The following is a 22,132-nucleotide window of genomic DNA, read 5'->3' as shown; positions in this document are numbered from 1 at the left end:
CATCCAAATAACATAAACCATATACTTTATATAAAACAAAACAAGATTAATAAATATGACATACAAAAAATGACAGAAAAACAGGGTTGAATCTATTAGCTTTGGGCAACGTTAAAATTGGAAGTTAAATGATCCTTTCAGTATATCCCCTAGGTGTAATTAAACTTGTCCAAACAGGAATTGTGGGACACACACCACTGCCTTGGCCATTAGCTATCAAAGGAAAACATATTTCAGAGACAATTCGCTCCAACTACGAAAATGTTCGGCCTTAACATTAAACTCAGAGGCACCATTAACTGTAAATTACACAGCACTTTTGTTAAACGTTAAATTTTTAAAAAAGTACATAATAAAAAAAAAAACAATGCCTCAATCTTATTTTTTGAAAGTTGAAAGGCCATAGGGCATCATAGTAGGATTAAATCACCCCTCACTGTAAACTCCAGGTCATTTCTGTGGTTTTCCAATCACGCTATTCCTAAATGAACCACAAGGAGGCAGCAAGACCTCCGCTTAACTCAAGTAGTGTCATTTTTAGCCTCTTAAGAGTTCCGTCTCCTTAACGGCATTGTCTTCGCTGGCTAGTGTTGACCACAGTCCCAGTAATTCAAACAAACATTAGCAGGAAATCTGGCGGCAATACTATTACTGACAGAACCATTCTGGAAAGTGTTGAGAAAAAAAAAACAAAAACAAAAAAAAAACCCCCAAGAAATGTTCAAGGTCAAAATGTTCTCACCTCCAATATCAACTTCCTTAAAATCCCTCTGCGTACAACTAAGCTCGCGTTAGTCACAAACCCAAGCCAAACATTAGGACAACTTTCTGCAAACACAATTTTTTTTTAAACGCACGTCAGTCTGTGTAATGCATTCTGTGCTCTTATGTTCCCTTTGACCTGACTACATTTTCCAACAGGCTGGAGTTGGCCAGTCCCATTTGCGGTTAGCTTCCTGCAAGTCCACAACTTCACCTCACCCCTTTCACCCACTGATATATGGTTTCAGATAACTGCAGAGTTCCTGGTATGCCACACCTCTCATATAAAACCAGGCTAGCTCTCACATGCACCGCATACAGCCAACAACCAAATGTCACTGGAAAACTTTTTTCAGTTTCAGCCACGTCGTTTTTCTGTGTGACCGACGTCTAAGGTACACTTAGCGGGTGGAGCCAAACGGTGTAATCCATGGCAACCTTTTGAACCAATCAAAGCGTTCTGATTCAATTCTAAAGGCCTTTTGATTGGTTAAAATCAATCAGTTACTGAGAACATCTGGCATGGGGCCTTGCCCATAATAATAATTAAAAAAAAACGAGACAGATCTGGTTGAGCAGAACTGCACCACATAACGCACTCGGATCGTAAATCACATCATGCTTCACTGCGCTGCTCCTTCTCTTTGATAGTTATGGGTAATTCCTGCAGGTCTTTGGGGGCACTGTGGCAGTTTTGGTGGCATATTCCAAAGATAACCGGGTTTCTTTGGTTCGGTCAGAATTTGAGTGCTCAGACTAATTGTTTGCGTCCTTTGTTTCTCTCTCTCTCTCTCTCTCTCTCTCTCTCACACACACACACACACACACACACACACACGCACGTTCACGCACACACACACACACACACACACACACAGAGTTATGGAGTGCACTCTTACATAGTAAGTTCTTCTCTGAATGCCCTCCACACGCATCCTAGTGTTCTTTCTTTGAAATGACGAGGAAAAGTAAAAAAAAAAACAAAACAAAAAAAAAACAAATATGAATCCAAGGTGCTACAGGTTCGTGACTTTTTTTTTGAAGTTGCTGTTATTTTTTTTTTCCCCCACACCATGCGTGTCTGTGCGTCAGCCCCCCCCCCCCCCCCATTTCCCCCCACAGGCAGCAGGGGTGTCCTACAGGGTCCCGCTCTCGTCAGCGTTGGAGGTGGGCGGTCCTTCTCTCCCACACGCCTGCCCAATCTCTTTGGGGCTTACGGGTACTGTCCTGGGGCTCCTTCCGGTCTCCTTCAGTGTCCGAATTCACACCCCCCTCGCTGCTACAAAGTGCAAACAATTCAACTCCCCCCTCCCCGCCGGCACCTCCCTTCCCTAGCAAACATAAAAATCAACGCAACCAAGCAATAATAATTATCACTATTATCATCACTGTAATCGTGAGGCTATGAGAAAAGGTCTATGTGCGCAGTCTCTAAAGGGAAGGGAGGGAGTCGTGGACGTTCACACTCAAGAGCGCATCGGTGTCACAGGGAATTCAGTCCCACGGAGTGCGAGAGCTCCATCTCGCAGTTCCGTCTGGAGGCTTGGCCACGGCATCTGGCACCGTTCCCCAGTCTGACTACACTTCCCTAGGAAACATCACAAATAAAAAGTGTGTTAGATGGACACAAAAAGGGCAACCACGATTCATATTAGACAAATGAAACCCCTGTGAAAGCGTGATATACCAGTTATGTATGAATTAAATTGTCCTAGGATTTCATTTATAACTAACCTGGGTGAGCAAATTTACACCAGTGATATAGAAATTATTACTCATAAACCACAGGAGCACATTTCGTTAGCAAAACAATAATTACTATATGTATACATATATATTGCTTCTGTACAGGCCCTAAAAGAGCATTAATAAGGCAAGTTTTTACACCTCTAATTTGTACATTGATAAGTGCTTTTAAGTTTCCTGGTTAACAGATGACAATGTTCCTATTAGGTTTCTCATATACTGGGAGTTAGCCTGTGTGTTTCCTGAGTCTTGCCTATAAACGAAAGCATAATGTGAAAACCACCGCAGCACAGGTCTGTTTAAACTATCTCTCCTCTGTGCTGCTACTGGTGGAAAGAAAAACACGGTTACACCAGACACCACAGGGAATTACCAGCACAATGCCTATTGATCAAAGCGCCTTGTTCTCATGGCTGGCAAAGGAACGGGGCCTCTGCTACAGCCTTGGGGCGGAGGGCAGGGGCGAGATCGTTTGATTGCGAGGCTCGTGGCTCCAGGCCGAGACAAAGGAACGAGACGTCCGAATGCCAGCTTCCCACACCCAAAACCCAAACGCACCCCACCCCACCCCCACCGCCACCGCCACCGCGGGCCGCACACAATGTGCGAGCTAAATTCGGCGGTCAGGAACGGGGCGGGGCCGAGGACGCGTGACCCTGCGCGCAGGCTCCTTCACGCGAAAACAAAAAAGCCGTCGCGCCAAGCCGCCATTTCGCCCCCGTACTGACGACGACGCAGACGCCCGCGCAACTGGCTATCCTAATTATCGATTATGTGGCCCGTGGGTCCATAACAGTGTTAGGACTGCCAGTGAGGGGTCTTTAAAGCAGAGGTTTACAGCCGTGAGCACCGGGAAGCAGTTCAATTAATCATACATATTAAAACTTAACGGGTAAACATGAAAAAACAGGGTAGCTGTGTTTAAAGCTTTTGAAGGGGAACAACCCCCCCCCAAAGCATTAAAACAAATGGAGCTGATGTAGCTTTAACCCCCCTCAGACATTTAAATTTACTTTATAAACAATGCAGCACAGAGAAGGGATGCCATACAGCACAGAGAAGGGATGCAATGCAGCACAGAGAAGGGATGCAATGCAGCACAGAGAAGGGATGCCATACAGCACAGAGAAGGGATGCAATACAGCACAGAGAAGGGATGCAATACAGCACAGAGAAGGGATGGTGTGGTGCAGAAATGAGGGGAAAGAAAGACAGACAGAAGAGGGCGAGCAAGTTAATGTGTGGAGAAAGTGCAGTGGTAGATATGCTTCAGTAATGAGAGAGAGAGGGGGGTGCATGGAGGGGGGGAGGTGAGGTTTGGGTGAGGTCTGAAAGGACTTACGATGCTGTGAGTGTGGAGTTGAGCACCAGGGTGGTGCGTATCTTGTACAGCTGGGCCAGGGTCAGCTTCTTGTGCTGCTGGGCGGGGCCATGGGCCTTGCTCTTGCACTTCCTGCCTGCACCCGTCTCTCTGCAGTCCTGCTCCTCACCGCTGTCGCCCAAGCTGCAGCTGCAGTCGCAGTCCCCCTCCGGCGCTGCGGGGGGCGACGTATCACAGTCCGACCCGCTGCTGCTGGCCCGGCTGCAGGGGCAGCTGCGGCTGCCGTGGGCCTCGGCCCGTCTCAGGATGTCGCTGAGCTCCCCCTCGGGCGCGCTTTGGGTCAGGCGGTCCTCCCCGGCGTCAGGCCGCCCCCCGTCCGCCTCGCAGGGCGGCTCGGCGCTCCGGGGGTCCCGCTTGCAGAGGTGGGGCAGGGACCTGCTCCCCTGGACCGGCGTCTCCGCAGCGCCCCCCGGTGCCCCCGGGAGGGAGTGCTGACAGAGCCGCTGCAGCAGGTTGTCCTCGGACCGCGACCGGTTCGCGAACACCTGCAGGCAGTGGGGGCGGGGCTGCACCGGGGGGCGTCGCCGCAGCCGGAGGGAGCTGTCCCCCGAGCGCTGGGAGCCGCTGGAGGACAGGTCCTCCTCCTCCTCTTCCTCCCCAGGCTCCGCCTCCTCGCCCTCAGTCTCCTCCCCCTCGCTGTGACCGGGCCTCTCCCTCCGGTGCAGCTCCCTCAGCAGTGATTCGGGGGACAGCGTCCCGTAGGCGCTGTCCATGGACAGCGAGCGGCACTGGGGGTCCATGTCGGCCTTCACCTCCACCTCCGTGCAGAAGAGGTGACGGAGGCTGTTGGGGTTAGGGTGCAGCACCGTCGAGTGACGGGAGGGTGTCTCCGCCTCCGAGAGGGAGCCCTCCCCAAACGACTCCCCCAGATCCGTGCGGAAGGACGACGAATCCTCGGACCCGTTGGTCTCCCCCAACACGGCCACCGACAGGGTCTCGGTCGAGCCGTCCGATTGGCTGTGGGAAAGGCGTGGGAGGGGTTTGGGAGACAACAGGAAGTCAGCAGTGAGACAGGGACACCACCAAGTGATTCTCCCAGAACATTACCCACAGTACATTAACACATGTTTTACAGAAAGCATCACATACTATGATACAAGCTATAATGTACATTATGCTAATTTCCACGTTTCGCTGGATTCATATTGATTCAATAATAACTCGATACTCTCACAGTAAATGGGTGCATGCGCGCGTATAAAGTACCTTCCGCTCTGCTGTTCCTTGTGCGGCAGACAGGGGGAGCTGGCGGCGGAGTTGCTGCTCTCGTCCCCCTCCCCCACCGTCGGCTGGAGGGGGGTCACCTGCCGCCGGACGTGCTCCTCCGAGCGAAGCTTCTGAAGCCGATTCTGCGGGGAAGAGCGCGAGGGTGCACCTTTAGGACCGCGAGCGTTTGGGGACAGCGAACCAAGTCATCCCTTTACTCCAAATAAGGTACAGCGTGGGTTAATTTCTGCGCCTGTGCCACTTTCATGGTAAGTGGACTGCATTTATAAATGGTAAACGGACTGCATTTATATAGCGCTTTTATCCAAAGCGCTTTACAATTGATGCCTCTCATTCAACCATTCACACACACACACACACACACACACTCACACTCACACACCAACAGTGAAAGACTGCCATGCAAGGTACCAATCAGCTCGCTGGGAGCAATTAGGGGGGTTAGGTGCCTTGCTCAGGGACACTTCGACATGCCCAGGGTGGGGGATCGAACCGGCAACCCTCCGACTGCCAGACAACCGCTCTTACCTCCTGAGCCATGTCGCACTTATTGTGTCTTGTAGCATTTTCTTGATGTTGTAGCTTGTAATGCCTCCTAGTTTCAGATGTAATGCAATGTTAATGTGTGCTAGGAGGAGGGTTTTTCTTTTTCTTTCTTTCCATTTTCTCCCCTTTTCTCATTTAGTCATTATACCAATTCCCTGTGTGTGTGAGGAGGAGGGCTTTTCTAATGCAAATACAGAGGCCGCTGTTACCTGGACGTTGTAGATGGCGTCTATCCAGTTGCGCCCCTGGGTGGCGCTGTTGGCCTGAAAGGAGTAGGCCGCCACCGCGCTGTGGAACTCATTGAGGTAGATGAGTAGGAAGGAGCCTGAGGTGGGGGGGAAGAAGAAAGAGAGGTCAGATTTTCTGATGCACAGTACACTGTGAAGCTTCCAACAGCTGGCCAGTCCAAAGGGGGAAACTCAGTGGTGGTGTGGACGGTTGTCATGACAGCGAGTGGGGAAAGCATGACCACTCAACAGTGGCTGTGACCGATGGCTAATGCATTAGCTCGACTATGACTGAAATGTAATGGCTGAATGGCGAAACTGGTAAAGAGATGGTGGCTATGACATGGTTAACAGCTAAGGTGATTCATTACTAGAGATGGAGATAATTAACAGGACAGTGACCAGACTGTGAGTGGGACGTGAGTTTGGTGCAGAGTTTGGTGGCTGTAATGTAGCTGGGGAGCGGAGTTTGGTGAGTGTGTGGGGGAAATCGAGCGGTTATGGGATAAGCAGGCGCCGGGGTCAGGGGTCAGGGGTCAGGGGTCAGTGCTCACCAGGGTCTTTCAGCTCTCTGCACACCACGTTGTTGATGAGCAGGGGCTGGCGGATCACCTTGACCTTCTCCACGCGCTTCACCGACTTGGTGATCAGCAGGAGGTCGGTGAACAGGAAGCAGTACACGTCCATCTGGGAGTAGGAGAGAGGCGCACATAAAGGTCAAACCTCTTTGGGTCGACTGGTTTCGGACCTTCTGTGGCTTTGACCAGATTCAGACCATCCCATCCCAGTAAACGCTCACTGTGAACGGGCAGCATTTACCAGGCTCCATTTACCCCAATTCCACCACCTCCTTCAATGAATCGACAGTCATGGTTTTGAATGAACCGATTTTCCCTGTCTAAATTCCAAGAGTTTGCTGAAAAGGGCTGGGAATTACCAGCGGAATTCTTTGGAATTGTTTCTGCACAACATCCAGCTGTATAACAGAACTGCATGTAAAAATGTACTCTGTGTCATTTGCACCAGATAACAACATCTTTCACATGCCGAAACTGCAGCACCAGAGCCCTCACTAAGATGGCCGCCCCCTCAGTCTGTTTCCTTGTGGATGACCTCGTGGTGGAACAGCCCTACTCACCCTGCTCTCCTTGCCCTCTTTCATGCGCAGCGCCCCCTCCAGGTGGAGCTCACGCGTCTCCTCGGGGGTGATGCCCATCATGGGGGCGGTCAGGTCGAAGCGGCTGAACTCGCGCAGGATCTGGGGGGGGGGGGGGGGGGCGAGGGTGAGGGGGGGATGAGAGTGCAAAGCGTGATCCCAGGAACATGATGAATCCCACCACAGTGTTGTGGCGGAGTGACAAGAACACAAGTCTCTTTCACAAACGGCCCAGTCCTGCTGGTCAGATAACTGTTCCCAGTAAACAGCCCAGCCCTATAAATGGGTTAAATACTCTCAGTGAAACCTGCTGCCCTGTTTGCTCTGGCACACTGGTGGTGGAATGAGCTTCCCACTACAGTCAGGACAGCAGAAACCCTGCTCATCTTCTGACACAGAATGAAGACCCACCTCTTCAGACTGCACCACTGGCTCTCCCGATACCCTTTAGCTACCCTTTTCTCTCCTGCTGAATCTCCTTCTGGGATGAGGTTATAGATATAGCTGTGTGATTAGGTCATCTGTCTAGTGGTATTTACTTTTCTTTCAACACGAACTGCCGGTTTATATAAACTGGGCCTTCAGAGCCTTCTGGGTGATGTCACCCCTGCTAACCCCCAAACCCTGTGATGGGGTTCCCCCCCTCACCTTCTCCACCTCCTCGCTGCCCCCCTCCACGGCCTCGTAGGACTCTATGCGGCTGGAGGTGGCGGCCAGCTTCTGCCGCTCCTGCCGCTGGCGCATCTGGGAGTTGACGCTGTTGATGAAGCCCTCCACCAGGGCCACCTGGGAGAGAGGGGGGGGGCAGCCGCGCCCGCAGGTTAGCGTCGCGGAACACACATGCCTGCTACACGCTACTTTCGGCTCCATCCGCTATCACCCCAACCCTTCCTCCCTCGTTCCCTCCATCATCACACACTCCTCCTCCCCGTTCTGTCATCTCTCCATCCACACCCTCCGTTTATCTCTTTATGAGCGGTGGAAAGTCCAGGGGTCAGAAAGTGAAAGTTCGGCCATGCGTTTATTCCACGCCATGAACTCAGACCAGCTGATTTCACTGATTAGTTCTGCCATCCTGGCTGAAGGAGTGTGCTGATTACCAAATTCAGGTTACTGGAGCAAAATACTAAGGATGATTTTTTAACTTTCTGAACCTTGGATTTTTATCTGCTCTTTTCTTTTCTTATCTCCCTCCCTCCCTCAGTCTGTCTGTCCCTCCCTCCCTCAGTCCCTTGCTCTGTCCCTCCCTCCCTCCCTTCGTCCAACTGTCCATCCCACCCTCCCTCCGTCTGTCCATCCCTCCATCTACAGATCCCTCCCTCTCTCCCTTGCTCTGACCCCCCCCCACCCCTCCACTCCCCCCATCCTCACCCCTCCCTCCCTCCCTCCCTCCCCTCCCTCCCCCCCCCCCTCCCTCCCTCCCCCCCCCCCCCCCCCCCCCCCCCCCACCCCTCCGCTCCCCCCCCTCCTCACCATGCCGCTGACGGCCTCGCGGGTGGCCGGCTCGTCGGTCTTCTTCAGCACGCTCTTCAGCAGCAGCGGGTACTTGGTGAGCCGCTGGTGGGGCTTGGCCAGCATGTCCGTCAGCTTCAGCCTGTTGCACTGCTTGTGCGTCTCCGCCCACTGTGGGGGGGGGGGGGGGGGGGGAGGAGATAAAGAAGCATTGATGAGACGCACCCACAGCGCAAGCACCGCCCATAACAAAAGGTCACAGGAAGGAGGAAGGGGGGAAGGGGAGGAGGGGGTGGAGAGGATGCGATCAAACATGCAGGTTACCAGATGTCCTGGTCAGACCGGGGTCCAATACGTATTTGTTTTGGATTCAAACACTTTTCTGTGCTCTATTGATCTTGCCTGGTGTAACTGAGCCTGCCAGTATGACCAGATGGCAGGGTTTGCACCTTATTTCATTGGTTCAAATACACCAGACAAGATCAGTAAAGCGTAGAAAGGTACTTGAATCCAAAACAAACACGTATTAGACCCAGGTTTGGTCCTGGTACCATTATGCCGTTCGAAACGCGTTCTGTCGCACCACCAGAAAGAGACAGGTTTCCCTGATTGCTCTGGAGAAGCGTGCTCACAGAGGCACGCGGATGGGGACACGATGGCGGCGTAGGGGGGCGCAGGGTAACGCAGCAAACACACGGCTGCGTGGGAGGGGGGCGCGTTCCGCTCACCGTCACATAGATCCTGAAGAGCTCGTTCTCCTTCAGCAGGTTCCTGGTGTACTCCAGGCAGCTCTCCTCCTCCATGCAGTAATGGATGTAGGGCTGGAACCTGGAGCCGATCTGTACATCACACACACACACACACACACACACGGGGGCCGTGTCAGTTCAAATTAAGAATGTATTTTTACTTCAAGAATGCGTCCTCCATCACAGTCAGCAGTTTTTGGCTTTTGTGCAGCGTGTAGCGTGTGTGGGAATTTGACTTTAACTGGACAAATAAAGGAAACTGTATGTGCTTTTACCTGTGGCTGATTGCAATCTCAGTGCACAAGTGCACGTGCATGTGCAGACACTTACACACAGACAAAGCATTGTCTGTGTGTAAGTGTCTGCACATGCACGTGCACTTGTGTGTGTGTGTGCATATGTATATGCATATGTCCGTGCATATGAGTATGCACTTGTGTGCGTGCATGTGTGTGTGTGCATATGCGTGTGCACGTGTGTGTGTACATATGGATGTGCACTTGTGTGTGTGCATATGCGTGTGCACTTGTGTGTGTGTGTGTGCGTGCGTGCATGTGTGTGTGTGTGCATATGCGTGTGCACTTGTATGTGTGTGTGTGTGTGTGTGTGCATATGGATGAGCACTTGTGTGCATGCATGTGTGTGTGTGTGTGTGCATATGCGTGTGCACTTGTGTGTGTGTGCATATGCGTGTGCACTCGTGCGCATGCGGGCCACTCACGGTCTGGAAGCCCTCGTGCAGGTGGGCGGGGTCGAGCAGGGCGCGGCTCTCCCGGGCCTTCTCCAGCGCGGGCAGCATCACCTGGGCCCACAGCGCCGTGTGCAGCCGCACGACGTCCTGGATGTTGCTGAAGAGGCGCGACGGCTCCACCTCCGTCAGCAGCCCGCTCTCCTGCAGGTTCAGCAGCCCGCACAGGAACAGCTGCGGGGGGAGAGGGGGAGGGAGAGAGGGAGGGAGAGGGAGAGGGGAATTAGGGCTCAGTGTTCCCAATAGTGCTTGATGGCCCATGTCATCACTGCCTCTGCTCCTTGTCCTCCAGCCTCTGCAGCTGAATCCTGGTGGTACCGCTGGCCCTGTACGGCCCAATGAGTAACAGGCTGCAGGTGTACTGAGGGCCAAATTTACATAGCGACCGCCCTGTAACGGGCCTGTACTGCAATGGGCCTGTACTGTAATGGGCCTGTACTGTAATGGGCCTGTACTGTAACGGGCCTGTACCAGCTGTAAGAGCAGCTGCGTTCTTCAGCCCAAACGGCTGTGTAGAAAAGCTTGGGAAAAAACAGGGTGCTCACGCATGTCCGAATTCTCCCCAATGCAACAGTACACAGCAGCAACGAGACGTGCTTACAGTCGCAATCGGGTGTCCTGAGTGAGGGAGGAAGGAAGACAGGAACGAGAAAAAAGAAAGGAGAATAGGAAAAGAGGAGAGGAACGCAGAGGGAGAGTCGGGCCAGGCACTCACATCGGTGATGACGCGCAGCCTCTTGATGTAGGTGGCCTCCGTCTGCAGCAGCTCCCAGATCGCCTCCTGCTGGTGGAACTGCCGCCTGGTCAGCGACTGCGGAGGCGCCACACGTGAGAGAGAGAGAGTTACTTAGCAACCACGGAACACTCATAACACCCAGCACGCCCCACACACATGCAGAACAGGAAGTGTCCAGTGCCATCCACTTCACACAAGTCTTTCAGCGAGACTTTCTGAAGCTGGATGCTAGCGTTCACCAGACACTTTAAAACTCTTTTTCAGACTCTGTCCAGGGCACCCACTGCGTGAGCTGCTTTTTGTTGCACAATGCAATAGATGTTTACAAAAGTCATGGCTGTAGCCAGACGCTTAATTTTTAAGTGAATTCAAACTTTTGTATTTCATATGCAGGCACTGGGTTTAGCCACATGGGGTGTGATGAAATAACACTGCCCGTCCTGTGTTATGTTATATTACATATCTGGTTATGTAAGAAGCAGGCAGGGCAGATACGGCCATCGTGCTCCGACTGACGTCCATCGCCAGGACACGCCCGTGCGGGGCATGTGCACGTGTGCATGTGTATGCGTGTGTAGGTATGTGTGTGTGAGTGTGTGTGTGTGTGTGTGTGTGTGCATGCGGCCTGCGTGTGTGTGTGTGTGTGCACGTGCATGAGTGTGTATGTATGTGTGTGTGCGTGTGCATGCGAGTGTGCGTGCGTGTGTGAGTGCGCGTGAGTATGTGTGTGTTTGAGTGTGTGTGTGTGTGTGTGTGTGTGTGTGCATGTGTGCATGTGTATGCGCGTGAGTATGTGTGTGTTTGAGTGTGTGTGTGCACGTGTGCATGTGTATGTGTGTGTAGGTATGTGTGTGTTTGAGTGCACATTTGTGCGTGTGAGTGTGAGACCGTTGCAGTACCTCCGGGTTCTCCAGCAGGCACTGCCAGCTCTCCTCCAGCTCCAGGTTGGTCTCCTCCTCCTCCCAGGAGTCGTGGTGGAAGGACAGCTGGGGGGGGACCTTGGGCAGACCCAAAAGGGTGTAGGAGTGCAGCTTGCTGTGGAGCTGCTCAACACGGTCCACCTCCTGAGAGGGGGGGGGGGGGGGAAGAGGGAGGGAGGGAGAGGAGGGAGAGAGAGGGAGGGGGGAGAGAGAAGGGAGAGAAAGGGGGTGAGAGGGAGCGGGAGGGATACAGAGAGACAGTAGAGCAGAGGAGGAGAGAGCGAGAGGGAGAAAGAGAGAGAAAGAGAGGGGGAGAATGGAAATGGGGGAATGGTTAGTTTTTGTATGAATTGAATACATTACATATCATTTGAAAAACACGTCATTGATTCACACTGCTATCCTGTGAACAAAGCAGCTTAGCTCAGGTCCCATTCTGATCAAGGCTGCTAGCACGTCAATGCATGCTTTAATTCCATCTCAGGCCTTAACCAACTAAAGGATGTTTCCATTTCTAAGCTAAGGTCTAAGATCACACGCATATTCCTTTATATTAAATCTTGATCTTGCACCAGCCGCAAATTTCATTAATTTTTACAAATAGAGCACCTTCGAAACCTTTGTGGAAAACGAAATAATTCAGACTAATTCGATTGGCTGGGCAGACAGGAGAGAGGCCGGCACCGTCTCCTGCAGAAGCAACAATGAGAAGTGCCATCCTGCCAATCAATCAGCCGCACGTCCCCGTGACGACCAAGGTGACCGAGGGACAGGTGACGTCCAATACGCCTAAAACTCAATTCAATTCAATTCAATCGCATCTTGCCCGCTAAGTGCGCGGAATGCTAATAGCAGTCCGCCCCAGACCTTGTCAGGCACAAAGGAACCCAAACGCACTCAATGGAAATGGCCCTTGTGTGGAAAAGAGGCGTCAGGACAATGAGGTGGGGGGTCACAGAAGCCCCTCCCTCACCCAACCCGGTCTTTGTGAGGGGTGGCGACGAAGAGGTGGGCGGGTCCCCTGGGAGATAAAGCCCCCCCCCCCCCCCCCTCCATGATCCTTGTGTGCAGGGATGGGGAGGGCAGAGCCAAAGACCCTGAACCCATTGAGGTGACAGGAGAGTGACAGGCTTTGTCCGAAAATGTCATACATCTGTCACTGGAGTGTGTTAGGAGGAGGAATCTTTATTTTATTCTTTTTTTTGGGGGGGGGGGGGGGGGGGGGTAATAAATCTATGCAATAAGCACTTGCTCACGAGTTAGCTAGTTCTAAGTGGCTGCTGTACTTGTATATTACCATTAAGGCAAGTGAATGTGAGGCTCCCAGTTGCTCTTGGCCGGAGCAGGAAGCCATTACAGTCAGAGATAAATGTGAATTACACTTCATTGCCTGTCACATGACATCATTCATGTGACAGTGTCTCTGCAAAAAAAGTGCTATACAAACAAAACTGAATTGAACGGAACGGGATTGAGACAGAACATATGACTTAGACTATGGAGTGACTGCATTGAACCGTGCTCTGGGGGGGGGGAGGATTCTCTTAAAATGCTCACGGCATCTTTTCCAGGGGATGCCAGATGTGTCTGAGACTGGATGTCCCCCCTTGGTGTTGTTGTCCACCGAGAGAACCCCCAAGACACCTCTTAGACTGCTCCTGGAGCGGAGCAGCAACAGAGAGCCATTGTTTCGCGAGGCGGGACCTACGTCAGTCCTATCTGATCGACTTCAAGGGACTGCGCGGACAGGAAGCCGGGGCGGATGTGACCTCTGAGCCTAACCCCCCCCCCCCCACCCCACCCCCCCGAGTCTGTGGCGGGATGTCAGTTTGTGTAAACATTGCTCGGACGCGCGAGACACTTTGGGTTCCCCCCCCCCATGCGTTGCCGTGGCGACGCCTCACCTTGCCGAAGGGCCCCGTGGCGGCCCCGGAGCTGAAGAAGCCGCTGAACCGGCTGGCCGCTCGGTTCTTCCAGCTGTCCGGCCCGGCCCCCCCGCCGGAGAGGGACCCCCCCAGCTGCGCCAGGGAGTCCGGGGACGGGATGCTCGCATCCCCCAGGAACTCCGTCATGTTCTTGCGACGACGTGCTTGACCCTGGACGGAAAACGAGGGAACAGGAGAGAGAGAGAGAGAGGGAGGAGAGAAGGAGACCGAGCATGTCACAAGTCTGACCTGGCATGATCAATACAGGCGAGAACATCTTTAAAGACATAAAAAAGACGGGGGGTTTGGACAGGGGGAGATGAGTCCTCCCCAACTTCGGGAAAACATCCAATGCATGCCCCCCCTCCCCATCAATATTAACAGGTACTGCTAGTGTCCCCCTCAGTCAGCAAAAAAAAAATTCTGAAGAAAATTTCTTGTTTGATGTCCCTACCAAAGTTGAAATGAGATCTACATCCTTGTGGTCACTGAACAGAATATTTCTTTATTGCATCAACTGCCATTGAAAGTGCAGTAACAGTAAAACGGTAAATCTGTCGCAGGTTTGGGTCGCGTTTGTCGCATTTTTTCGCATGCATGACATTCTGCTGATGCCTTTCTGGAAGGAAAGAGAGACAAAGGAACGCAATAAAAGAAAGGAAAGGTCCGTATTCCAACGGAAGGACAGAGACAGAGACAATGGGGGGGGGGGGGGGGGGGCCTTTTTCCTGAGCGGAGCCTGGCGTCGTTAGGGGCCCAGGTGGAAACATCGTTAAGGACGGCCGTCGGCTCAGGAGACCCGAGGAGGGTCATTACTCCTGAGGAGGAAGAGCCGCTACGTAATAAACAACCGGAGAAAGAACACCCCCCCCCCCCCCTCTTTCCGACGGCCCCCCAGCGGCTGAGGTCATCGGAGCGGGACGCTGCCCTGTAAACACGGCGGGGGGGGGGGTTGGGTCCGAGGTCAGGACACCCCCCTCCCCCCCCCCCCCTCCTACGGAGCAGAGCCCTGAACCTGCTGCTGGGAACCTCGTCTCTCCTGTGCGGTGTTGAATGGGGGGATGGGCAAAAATTGGGGGTCACGCAGCTAACGCACAAACGCAACCAGCAACCGTGCAGGCGTTTAAGAGCGCTTCCACGAAAACAACCCCCCCCCCGCACGTCCGAGGGTGCGGCACATTTCACCACCAGCAGAGAACCGCTGGGGTTCCCCGAAAGACGGGAAAGATGAAAGGATGCCACTGTCCCGCCCCTGACACATGCTGAAAACCTGGGGCGTTCAAAAGCTCCCCAACAGCTGGAGCAACGGCCTGAACCCCTGCCCCCCCCCCTCCCGACGCAGCAGAGAAAGCAAGAGAAAGGGAGGAGAAGAGAGAGAGAGAGAGAGAGAGAGAGAGAGAGAGAGAGAGAGCATGTAGTAGAGGGGTATGGAAATGAATCTGGGTAGTGATTCTTTTAAAATGTGCCAGGTTCCTGTTTTGGAGATGATGATGATGGTGGTGTGGCAGGTAGGCCTTCAGACCCTGGGACCACAGACGGGACACTGAATTTGTGGCCCCCTCCGAAGAGGTGCACTGCCTTTAAACAAACCCCCTCTTCCCATGACCGAAAAGTTTAAAACTATAGAATATGGACTTTAAATACAGAGTGAGAGGGATATTCATTGCTGGTAACCAGCCTTATTTAGTTGATAGCTCAGTTCTTTCTGTACTGTTTGTGTTGTGTTGACCTGGACTCTGTTCCGCTCAGGCTGTTGCCCATGCTGACCTACTCACAAGCCCATTGTTTGCAATACAATACAATACAACTACACCGCCTCTGCTTAACCTCTACAATCAAAACAAAGAGAAACGCAATACGGGGGAGAAAGAGCGTGTGACCATCGCTGCCGAACTGCAAACTGGACTGTAAGCGGTGGAGGGAACTACAGAAGGGCTGTTGTTGTTTAATGGAAAGTCTCCACTGCAGCATCGCAGGCAAAGTCTAGGCAGTCCTATCATTACATTACATTACATTACAGGCATTCAGCAGACGTTCTTATCCAGAGCGACTTACACAATTTTTTTACATAATACTTACATTTGCATCCACCCAGGAATCAAACCTGTCACCTTTAAGCTGCAAGACCAGGTCCCTTACCCACTATACTACACTGCTGTCAGATTCTGGACATGGGACATTATGATGGAAAAAAAGCGACGGTGATTTACGGGGTCAAGTCGAGTTCATCTTCGGCTAACCTTACCGCAGAAAAGCTACTGAATTCAAGCACGACTCCAGGGCTCACAGCACCAGTGACTTGCGGCTCATTACACAGGACTTGCAAGCTGCCAGGCTATTAACTTCCCCCGAATGAACCCTCCCCCCCTCAGCTAAGCTACAGCGTGACACCGTCATTCAACGCTCATTCAGCGAACGGCGGCAGTGCTCAAACACAAACACAAACACAAACGCAGTATGGATCGCGCGCTCGTCAGTCTGCGTCGCCACGATCCGTCAGCGGACGCTGACAGCGGGCGTAAAAAACAAAACAAAACAAAACAAAAAGAAGAACGCGACACCGCCGCAGGACGCGGGCGAACGCGTACGCTCGCATTCCGTCGCGCGGTTTAGCCGCCCGTCACTCCCCAAGCGTTCCGAGTTCCCTCCGCTTTCCGCCCGGTCCTGCAAACCTGAGCCTGAGACGGCGAAGCTCGAGTTTGGGCGGCGACAGCTCTAACGGCCCGTCCTGAGACAGCACCGGAGACCCCCCCCCTCTCTCAAACCGACCCCGTGATGCTGCTCGCCTCACTTCTGCGACTATGCGTCAGCCGTGTCACCAGCCGCCACGCTTTCCTATTCCCGCTGAAAATGTGTGTGGTTTCAAAAAACTAAAATGCTTAACTCCCGCCTTTTGGAATGACCGTAGCCGTCCGATGTAAACGAGAAGACTTGGACCAAGCGAATGGGCTGAGGCCACCTCCCTCAGTTTCTCCACAAAACTCCCTGAATGAATCGCTCGAATGAGTAAAGAGATTCGGGGGCCTGATTTACTAAGACCCTGAGCACACGCAAAACCGTCTAGCACAAGCAAAACAAATAACACAAACAATGCTGGGTGCAAAACAAACACCCTGACCAACCACTGGCCATGCTATTGGCTTCACGGTTTCCCAAGAGTTCCGGAATGTTCTGAGGCGTCCTCTTAAAACTGTCCCTCAACCGTTTTTACAACTGCTGGGTTTAGGGGCAGGCCGAGGGGAGGGGGTAAGCAAACGGTCCCCCTGCAGACCGAGCGGCCCTTTGAACCAGGGGGAACCCCCCGCCCCCCCAGGTGAGAGAGGACACAGGTGTCAGGAGCCCATTGAGCCCGGGAGGGGGGGGGGGGGGGACGGACGGACGAGATTTAGATTTTCCTACAAACAACATACAGCTTAAAAATCCAACCTGTAGGAAGGACCGCCTGTTCCACGCATCATCACGAGAGAAAGATGGAAACAAATTCCTCTTTTCAAGCTCCAGAGAAGATAGTGCCACCTCACAACTGCTTCGCAATAACAAACTTCAGACAACGGCCTGCGCTGAACTTCACACAAGCGCCAATGCTACAGTTAAGTTTCGCAGCTTTAATGATGTACTCAGCTGACTCTGGCGTGACCCCTATCGGGACAGCCTCCCTGAAAAGGTACAAAATCAGCGTCACTCACCATGGATGTCAACGGCATGTCAAAAGCAACAAAGACCATTGTGTCCCTTTAGCACGGAGCCCAGCCCATGCTGTACCCAGGCGCTGGACCCCAAAGTCCTCGATGCCCCTCGATGTGGCTTCACAGAGACACACACACACACACGCGCGCGCAAAAAAACACACTCACGCGCAAATTCAATCCAGAGCAGCCCGAGGCTTCACAGCGAGCTGAGCTAACAGAGAGAGAGAGGCGCCGGTTTTTGACGATGAGAACACGGTCCCGTGCGAAGAGTGGGGGGGGGGGGGGTCAGTTTGCCCCGTCGCAGGGGGTGCAGCGCTAAATCCAGCTCTTTGGCGGTGAGCTTCCCCCCCGGTGTGTCGGCGTCAGCTGCCCTGCTCCGTCCGGTGAAGTCCGCTAACTGAGGCTGGCTCGGCCCCCGCATTGCTGAGGGGGACTTGCCCTGGTGTCATGGCAACTCCAGGATCCTGCCCCATTGTGCGAACAGGAAAAGGGGGGCGGGGGCGCCAAGCGCTAATCTGCATATGGGGGCGGGGTTTCGGAGGAAACAGCTTGCAGATTAGGGCCGGGGTCTCCGGCGGCGCAACAGATGCCGAGAGTTCATCTGGCCTCCCAAATTTTTCCCGTCTCCTCTTCCGAACCCCCCCCCCCCCCAGGCCCTTCACCCCTGGGCCACAGCTTTCACCTTCCCGACCGACCGACAGGCTGAGCCTCACACATCTGCTCCGCTCTGGAGCGACAGGCAGAGACGCTGTCTGCACGCAGCAGCTCACGGGGAAGGCAGGGCAGGGCTGTCAAGCGCAGCCTTTGTAGTAATGTTCACACCCCCATACAAACCAGCCTTAGGAACTTCCTCGTAGGTTCGGCCTCACGAAAGTACAGAGGGTTCGAGGCGGACACGCAGCCTCACTTCCAAGAAAAGGAAACTCAAAGCACCTGATAAAAGATAGGCGGGGAAAGAGGGAGGAATACAAAAAAAAACAAACAAAAAAAAAAAAAAAACACAGCGCAAGCACCTGATTCGTCGATCCAGGGGACCGTGCGTCGCTACCGCTGCACTCCGAAAACGACCTTGATCGGCAGCGAGGCGCACTGCGGGGTTCACACGGCCCGCCCTTTCCCTTCCGCAAATCTTCTCCGTGTCCTGAGATTTACAAGACGTCCCGTGCCTTCTTGGGGTTTTTTTTTTTTAAAGAAATCACACCACGGTCGCGGGGGGAAACTCCCCGGGGATTCTCTGTGATTTCCCCGCTGCGGCCCTCATTGGGTAATCACACACATACCTAATCTCTGTGAGGGAAAAGTACCTTTCCTTCCATTACGGGCATGTAGCAGATACTCTTATCCAGAGCGACTTACACAACTTTTTACATAGCATTAACACTGCATCCATTTTATACAGCTGGATATATATACTGAAGCAATGCAGGTTAAGTACCTTGCTCAAGGGTACAACGGCAGTGTCCTAGCGGGGAATTGAACCTGCAACCTTTTTAGGTTACAAGACCAACTCCTTACCCATTATACTACATTATACATTTCCTGTAAAGTATGACAGCAGTCTCTCCTGGGATCAGAGGTCCCTGGGCAAGGCGGTACACACTGGCAGTGACCACAACTGCTCCGACATGCTCACCAAACTATCTGTGGGAGGAAAATCATAAGCGAACACAACCTTTCCAACCCACATTTGATGACATCTTCTGATGCAGCCATTTAATCTCTAGTTACCTCCAGTTTTAGCATTTCTCTAACGCGGGGCCACTTTCCCTGACAGGCTGGAGGAACAGTAATGGACAATCTCCAGGCAGACCTATTGTTCCTAATTGTGAAGATAAGAGAGTCTCTTAATCAAGCCGGTCGGTTGAGTAATGGCGTGGAAACAGACTGATCTGCGCGGTCACACACAGAGCTACAAACACTCCCTACGCTATGCTATGCTACGCTACGCAGCGCGCACGCTCAGACATTCAGGGGTCACGCTACGCTCGTGGACGCTCCCGTAGCGTGTATTTCGGGAATGGGTTAAAACAAGCGCCCTAAGTCCCGTAAAGGAACATCATTAAAACTTCCTGGTTACACCGGTCCCGTCTCTCTCCCCCAGGTCTCAGAGCACCGCCAAAAAAAAGCAAGTCTAATCCTGTAGAACCGCTTCTCAACAAAAAAGCTGTGATCTACAGCGTCAGAGAATCCTGTCACGCAAAAAAAAAAAACCCAAAAACAAATGAATCACCGAAAACGGATGACAGAACTCCAGGAACAGATTCCGAGCGCGTGATTTTCTCCAAAACTGAAACTCAGTCTTCAGAAGCCAACTGCAGCACGGCCCTACAGACCGAAGGGGGTCTGAGATTTGACTTGCAGGTGGGCTGGCTGGCTGGCTGCACAGAAGCAAACCATGCACCCCTCCCCCCCGCTCTCACCTGGTACGATGTGGGCATGGGGTCCTGCCCGGGACCCTCGTCTTGCCCCAGGTGGTTTTCGGGCGCCAGTTGGAGCAGGTCCCAGCTCTGCCGGGACGAGAGACGCGCGATCCGAACCATGATCCCGTTCGCTTGTCTCCTCTCTCTCTCTCTCCCTCTCTCCTCAGTCCCACGGACAGATTAATCCAAGGAGCAGGCGCACTCCCCCTCCCCACTGCCCTCTCTTATCTCCTATCACCGACCCAAGCACAGTGATCCCCGATTTAATCCGCCAGATAAGCCCAGAGATCAGACGGCACTATCCACACAGGTAGCAGAGCTGAGTGAAATAAGGTGAGAGAACTTCTTTCCAGTCCCACTGCTCCCCACGCCTGTCACACACAGAGAAACACACGCACACACACACACAGACTGAGAGGTATACTGTCCCCGCCCCCTCTGCAGTCAACCAGGTCCGGCTCCTCCCTCTACAGGAGACGACCAAAAAAACACCGGCTGGCCCCACCAGCGCGGCCCGTCCTGGTGAAACGGTGTCACGTGACACCGCTCAGCCGTCAATCAAACACAGACGGAGGTGCGGACGTACGGTGGTCATCTCGGCACTCAGTCCACATTCACAAACAAACACGCGCACACAAAGCACAAACGCTGAAAGAGCACACAGCCAGGCTTGAAAGGACCTCATTCAGAAACACTGCTTGCGCAGGCCAGCTAAGAACAGACAGATCTGTGGGAGAAACCGATCGGCTTCCCACGATGAGCGAAACTCTGAATGCATACAAAAAAAAATGTACTCAGGGAAAATGAGTGAGGCTCCACAGTAGCAAACAGTTACAAAGCTTCAAAAAAAAAAAAGACAACGGATCTTGACGTCCTGAACAACGTTCAGAAACTACTGTGCCCCGTACCGTAGCACCGTGTCCCGTTCGGCTCCTGACAGTGTAGCGTGTTTTTATGCGATACGACAGAGCAGCGTGTGTATCGCAGAAGGACCAACCGTCCCGTGACGTCCTCACTGAGAGAGAGAGAGAGAGTGAGTGAGAGAGAGAGAGAGAGAGTGGGAGGGAGAGAGAGTGAGAGAGAGAGAGAGACAGAGAGAGACAGAGAGAGAGAGTGAGAGAGAGAGAGACAGAGAGAGAGTGAAAGAGAGAGAGAGAGCGAGAGTGGGGAGAGACAGAGAGACAGAGTGAGAGTGGAGAGAGAGAGAGAGAGAGAGAGAGAGAGAGAGAGAGTGGAGAGAGAAAGAGAGAGAGTTCTGAGACTGATATTTCAAGTATTCAGCCACAGAATTAAGGCCCATTTTACCAGCCGTTCCCCAGACCAGGGCCGGAGTAGACACGAGCAGACGCGAGGAGACGTGAGGAAGATCCCCGGCCGCCAGACACCGTCTAGAACATGACGAGGGATCTAAGACGCCCCCATTGTCCATTGTATGTGGATTCCATTCGGACGGCCAGAAACTACTTAAATATTAATTGTGTTAGCCTAATTACTCCAATTGTCAACAGGCCCATTAATCATCGCTATTGTCTGGGGGCTGGTTAGGTCGGGGCTTGTGCCCGTGAACGGCCTTCTTTGAGAGCGAGATAACAGCCCTTAAATGACGGGAAATGGATACCCGAGGGGTATTTGTGTTAGCCAGCGTGGTTCACTTCCTCTAAAGCCACAGCGGTCAACCTGAGTCGGCCTTGTTTACCTCTGCCAGTACAGCAAGTACTCAGAAGAGGGGGGAAAAAAAAAAACTGGTTGACGGGAGGAGAAAAAAGAGCTTGGCTCCCCCTGACAAACAGCTGACCGAGAACCAGCTTAAAAAAATAATAAATCTCAATCACAGCCTCTGACCATTACACAAAATGATCAACTGTACACTTTCCACTGATCAAACGGCAACTGCTCTCAGACAAATGATCCAGAAATTAAGACCAGTATCGCATCTCAATAGACAATGAAAGTTTCATTGAGGGGAAAAGTTTGTAAGTTTTTGAAACTGAGCCCATGAAACCGGATTCCCAGTCAGAAACAGTGGGAGGAGCTCCAGTAGTACAGTCATGTGGAACAGGGCCAGGGGAACCTTGTTGTTGACCGGGCGTGTCCCTGAGGCGGGGGGGAACAGCTGATTCCCGCAGCCGGGAAGGGCTCTGTCGCTATGGGCGTCGGCCGCCGTTAATCCCATTACTCGGGCGGTGTCGGTCTGGCTTCCCCGCACGGCGCAGACAGGGGTCAGGTGACTCAAAGAGCGGCTCCGTGGGAGCGCGCGGTTGCGTAACGCACCGCGAGGGGAATGCCGGTCGCGCGCTGCGAGCCATACCCGGGCGGTGAGCGCAGCGCTAAGCACAGCGCTACTGTGTCGCGTTAGCCGCCGGCTAACAGCTTCTCGGAATGTTTTTTTTTTTTTTTTTTTCCCCGCCTCCAGTGTTCTAGAACTCCATCGCTTTCAGTTACCCGCGG

The 22,132-nt window shown here is 52.9% G+C and overlaps 1 protein-coding gene across 9 annotated transcripts in view; it reads right to left on the bottom strand.

The window, feature by feature from the left end:
* Positions 1 to 1,870: 1,870 nt before the first annotated feature.
* Positions 1,871 to 22,132, bottom strand: part of LOC118210610 (pleckstrin homology domain-containing family G member 5-like) — a 75,173-nt gene continuing 54,911 nt past the window's right edge. For 7 of the 9 annotated variants that reach the window (XM_035386922.1, XM_035386923.1, XM_035386919.1 and 4 more), the window contains 13 exons: positions 13,555 to 13,746; positions 11,630 to 11,794; positions 10,710 to 10,805; positions 9,968 to 10,168; positions 9,226 to 9,336; positions 8,519 to 8,668; positions 7,694 to 7,831; positions 7,028 to 7,147; positions 6,444 to 6,576; positions 5,872 to 5,987; positions 5,096 to 5,238; positions 3,851 to 4,846; positions 1,871 to 2,350 (listed from right to left, as the gene is read on the bottom strand). In XM_035386922.1, the coding sequence (XP_035242813.1) occupies positions 2,341 to 2,350; positions 3,851 to 4,846; positions 5,096 to 5,238; positions 5,872 to 5,987; positions 6,444 to 6,576; positions 7,028 to 7,147; positions 7,694 to 7,831; positions 8,519 to 8,668; positions 9,226 to 9,336; positions 9,968 to 10,168; positions 10,710 to 10,805; positions 11,630 to 11,794; positions 13,555 to 13,746 (2,571 nt within the window). In that variant the 3' untranslated portion in view covers positions 1,871 to 2,340. Of the gene's footprint in view, positions 2,351 to 3,846; positions 4,847 to 5,095; positions 5,239 to 5,871; positions 5,988 to 6,443; positions 6,577 to 7,027; positions 7,148 to 7,693; positions 7,832 to 8,518; positions 8,669 to 9,225; positions 9,337 to 9,967; positions 10,169 to 10,709; positions 10,806 to 11,629; positions 11,795 to 13,554; positions 13,747 to 22,132 lie in introns of those variants that run through there. The other 2 variants (XM_035386921.1, XM_035386928.1) reach the window with 1 other exon arrangement.

Source organism: Anguilla anguilla, chromosome 13, assembly GCF_013347855.1.
Source record: "Anguilla anguilla isolate fAngAng1 chromosome 13, fAngAng1.pri, whole genome shotgun sequence".
Taxonomy (NCBI): Eukaryota; Metazoa; Chordata; class Actinopteri; order Anguilliformes; family Anguillidae; genus Anguilla; species Anguilla anguilla.
This window is presented reverse-complemented; position numbering and strand designations above follow the sequence as displayed.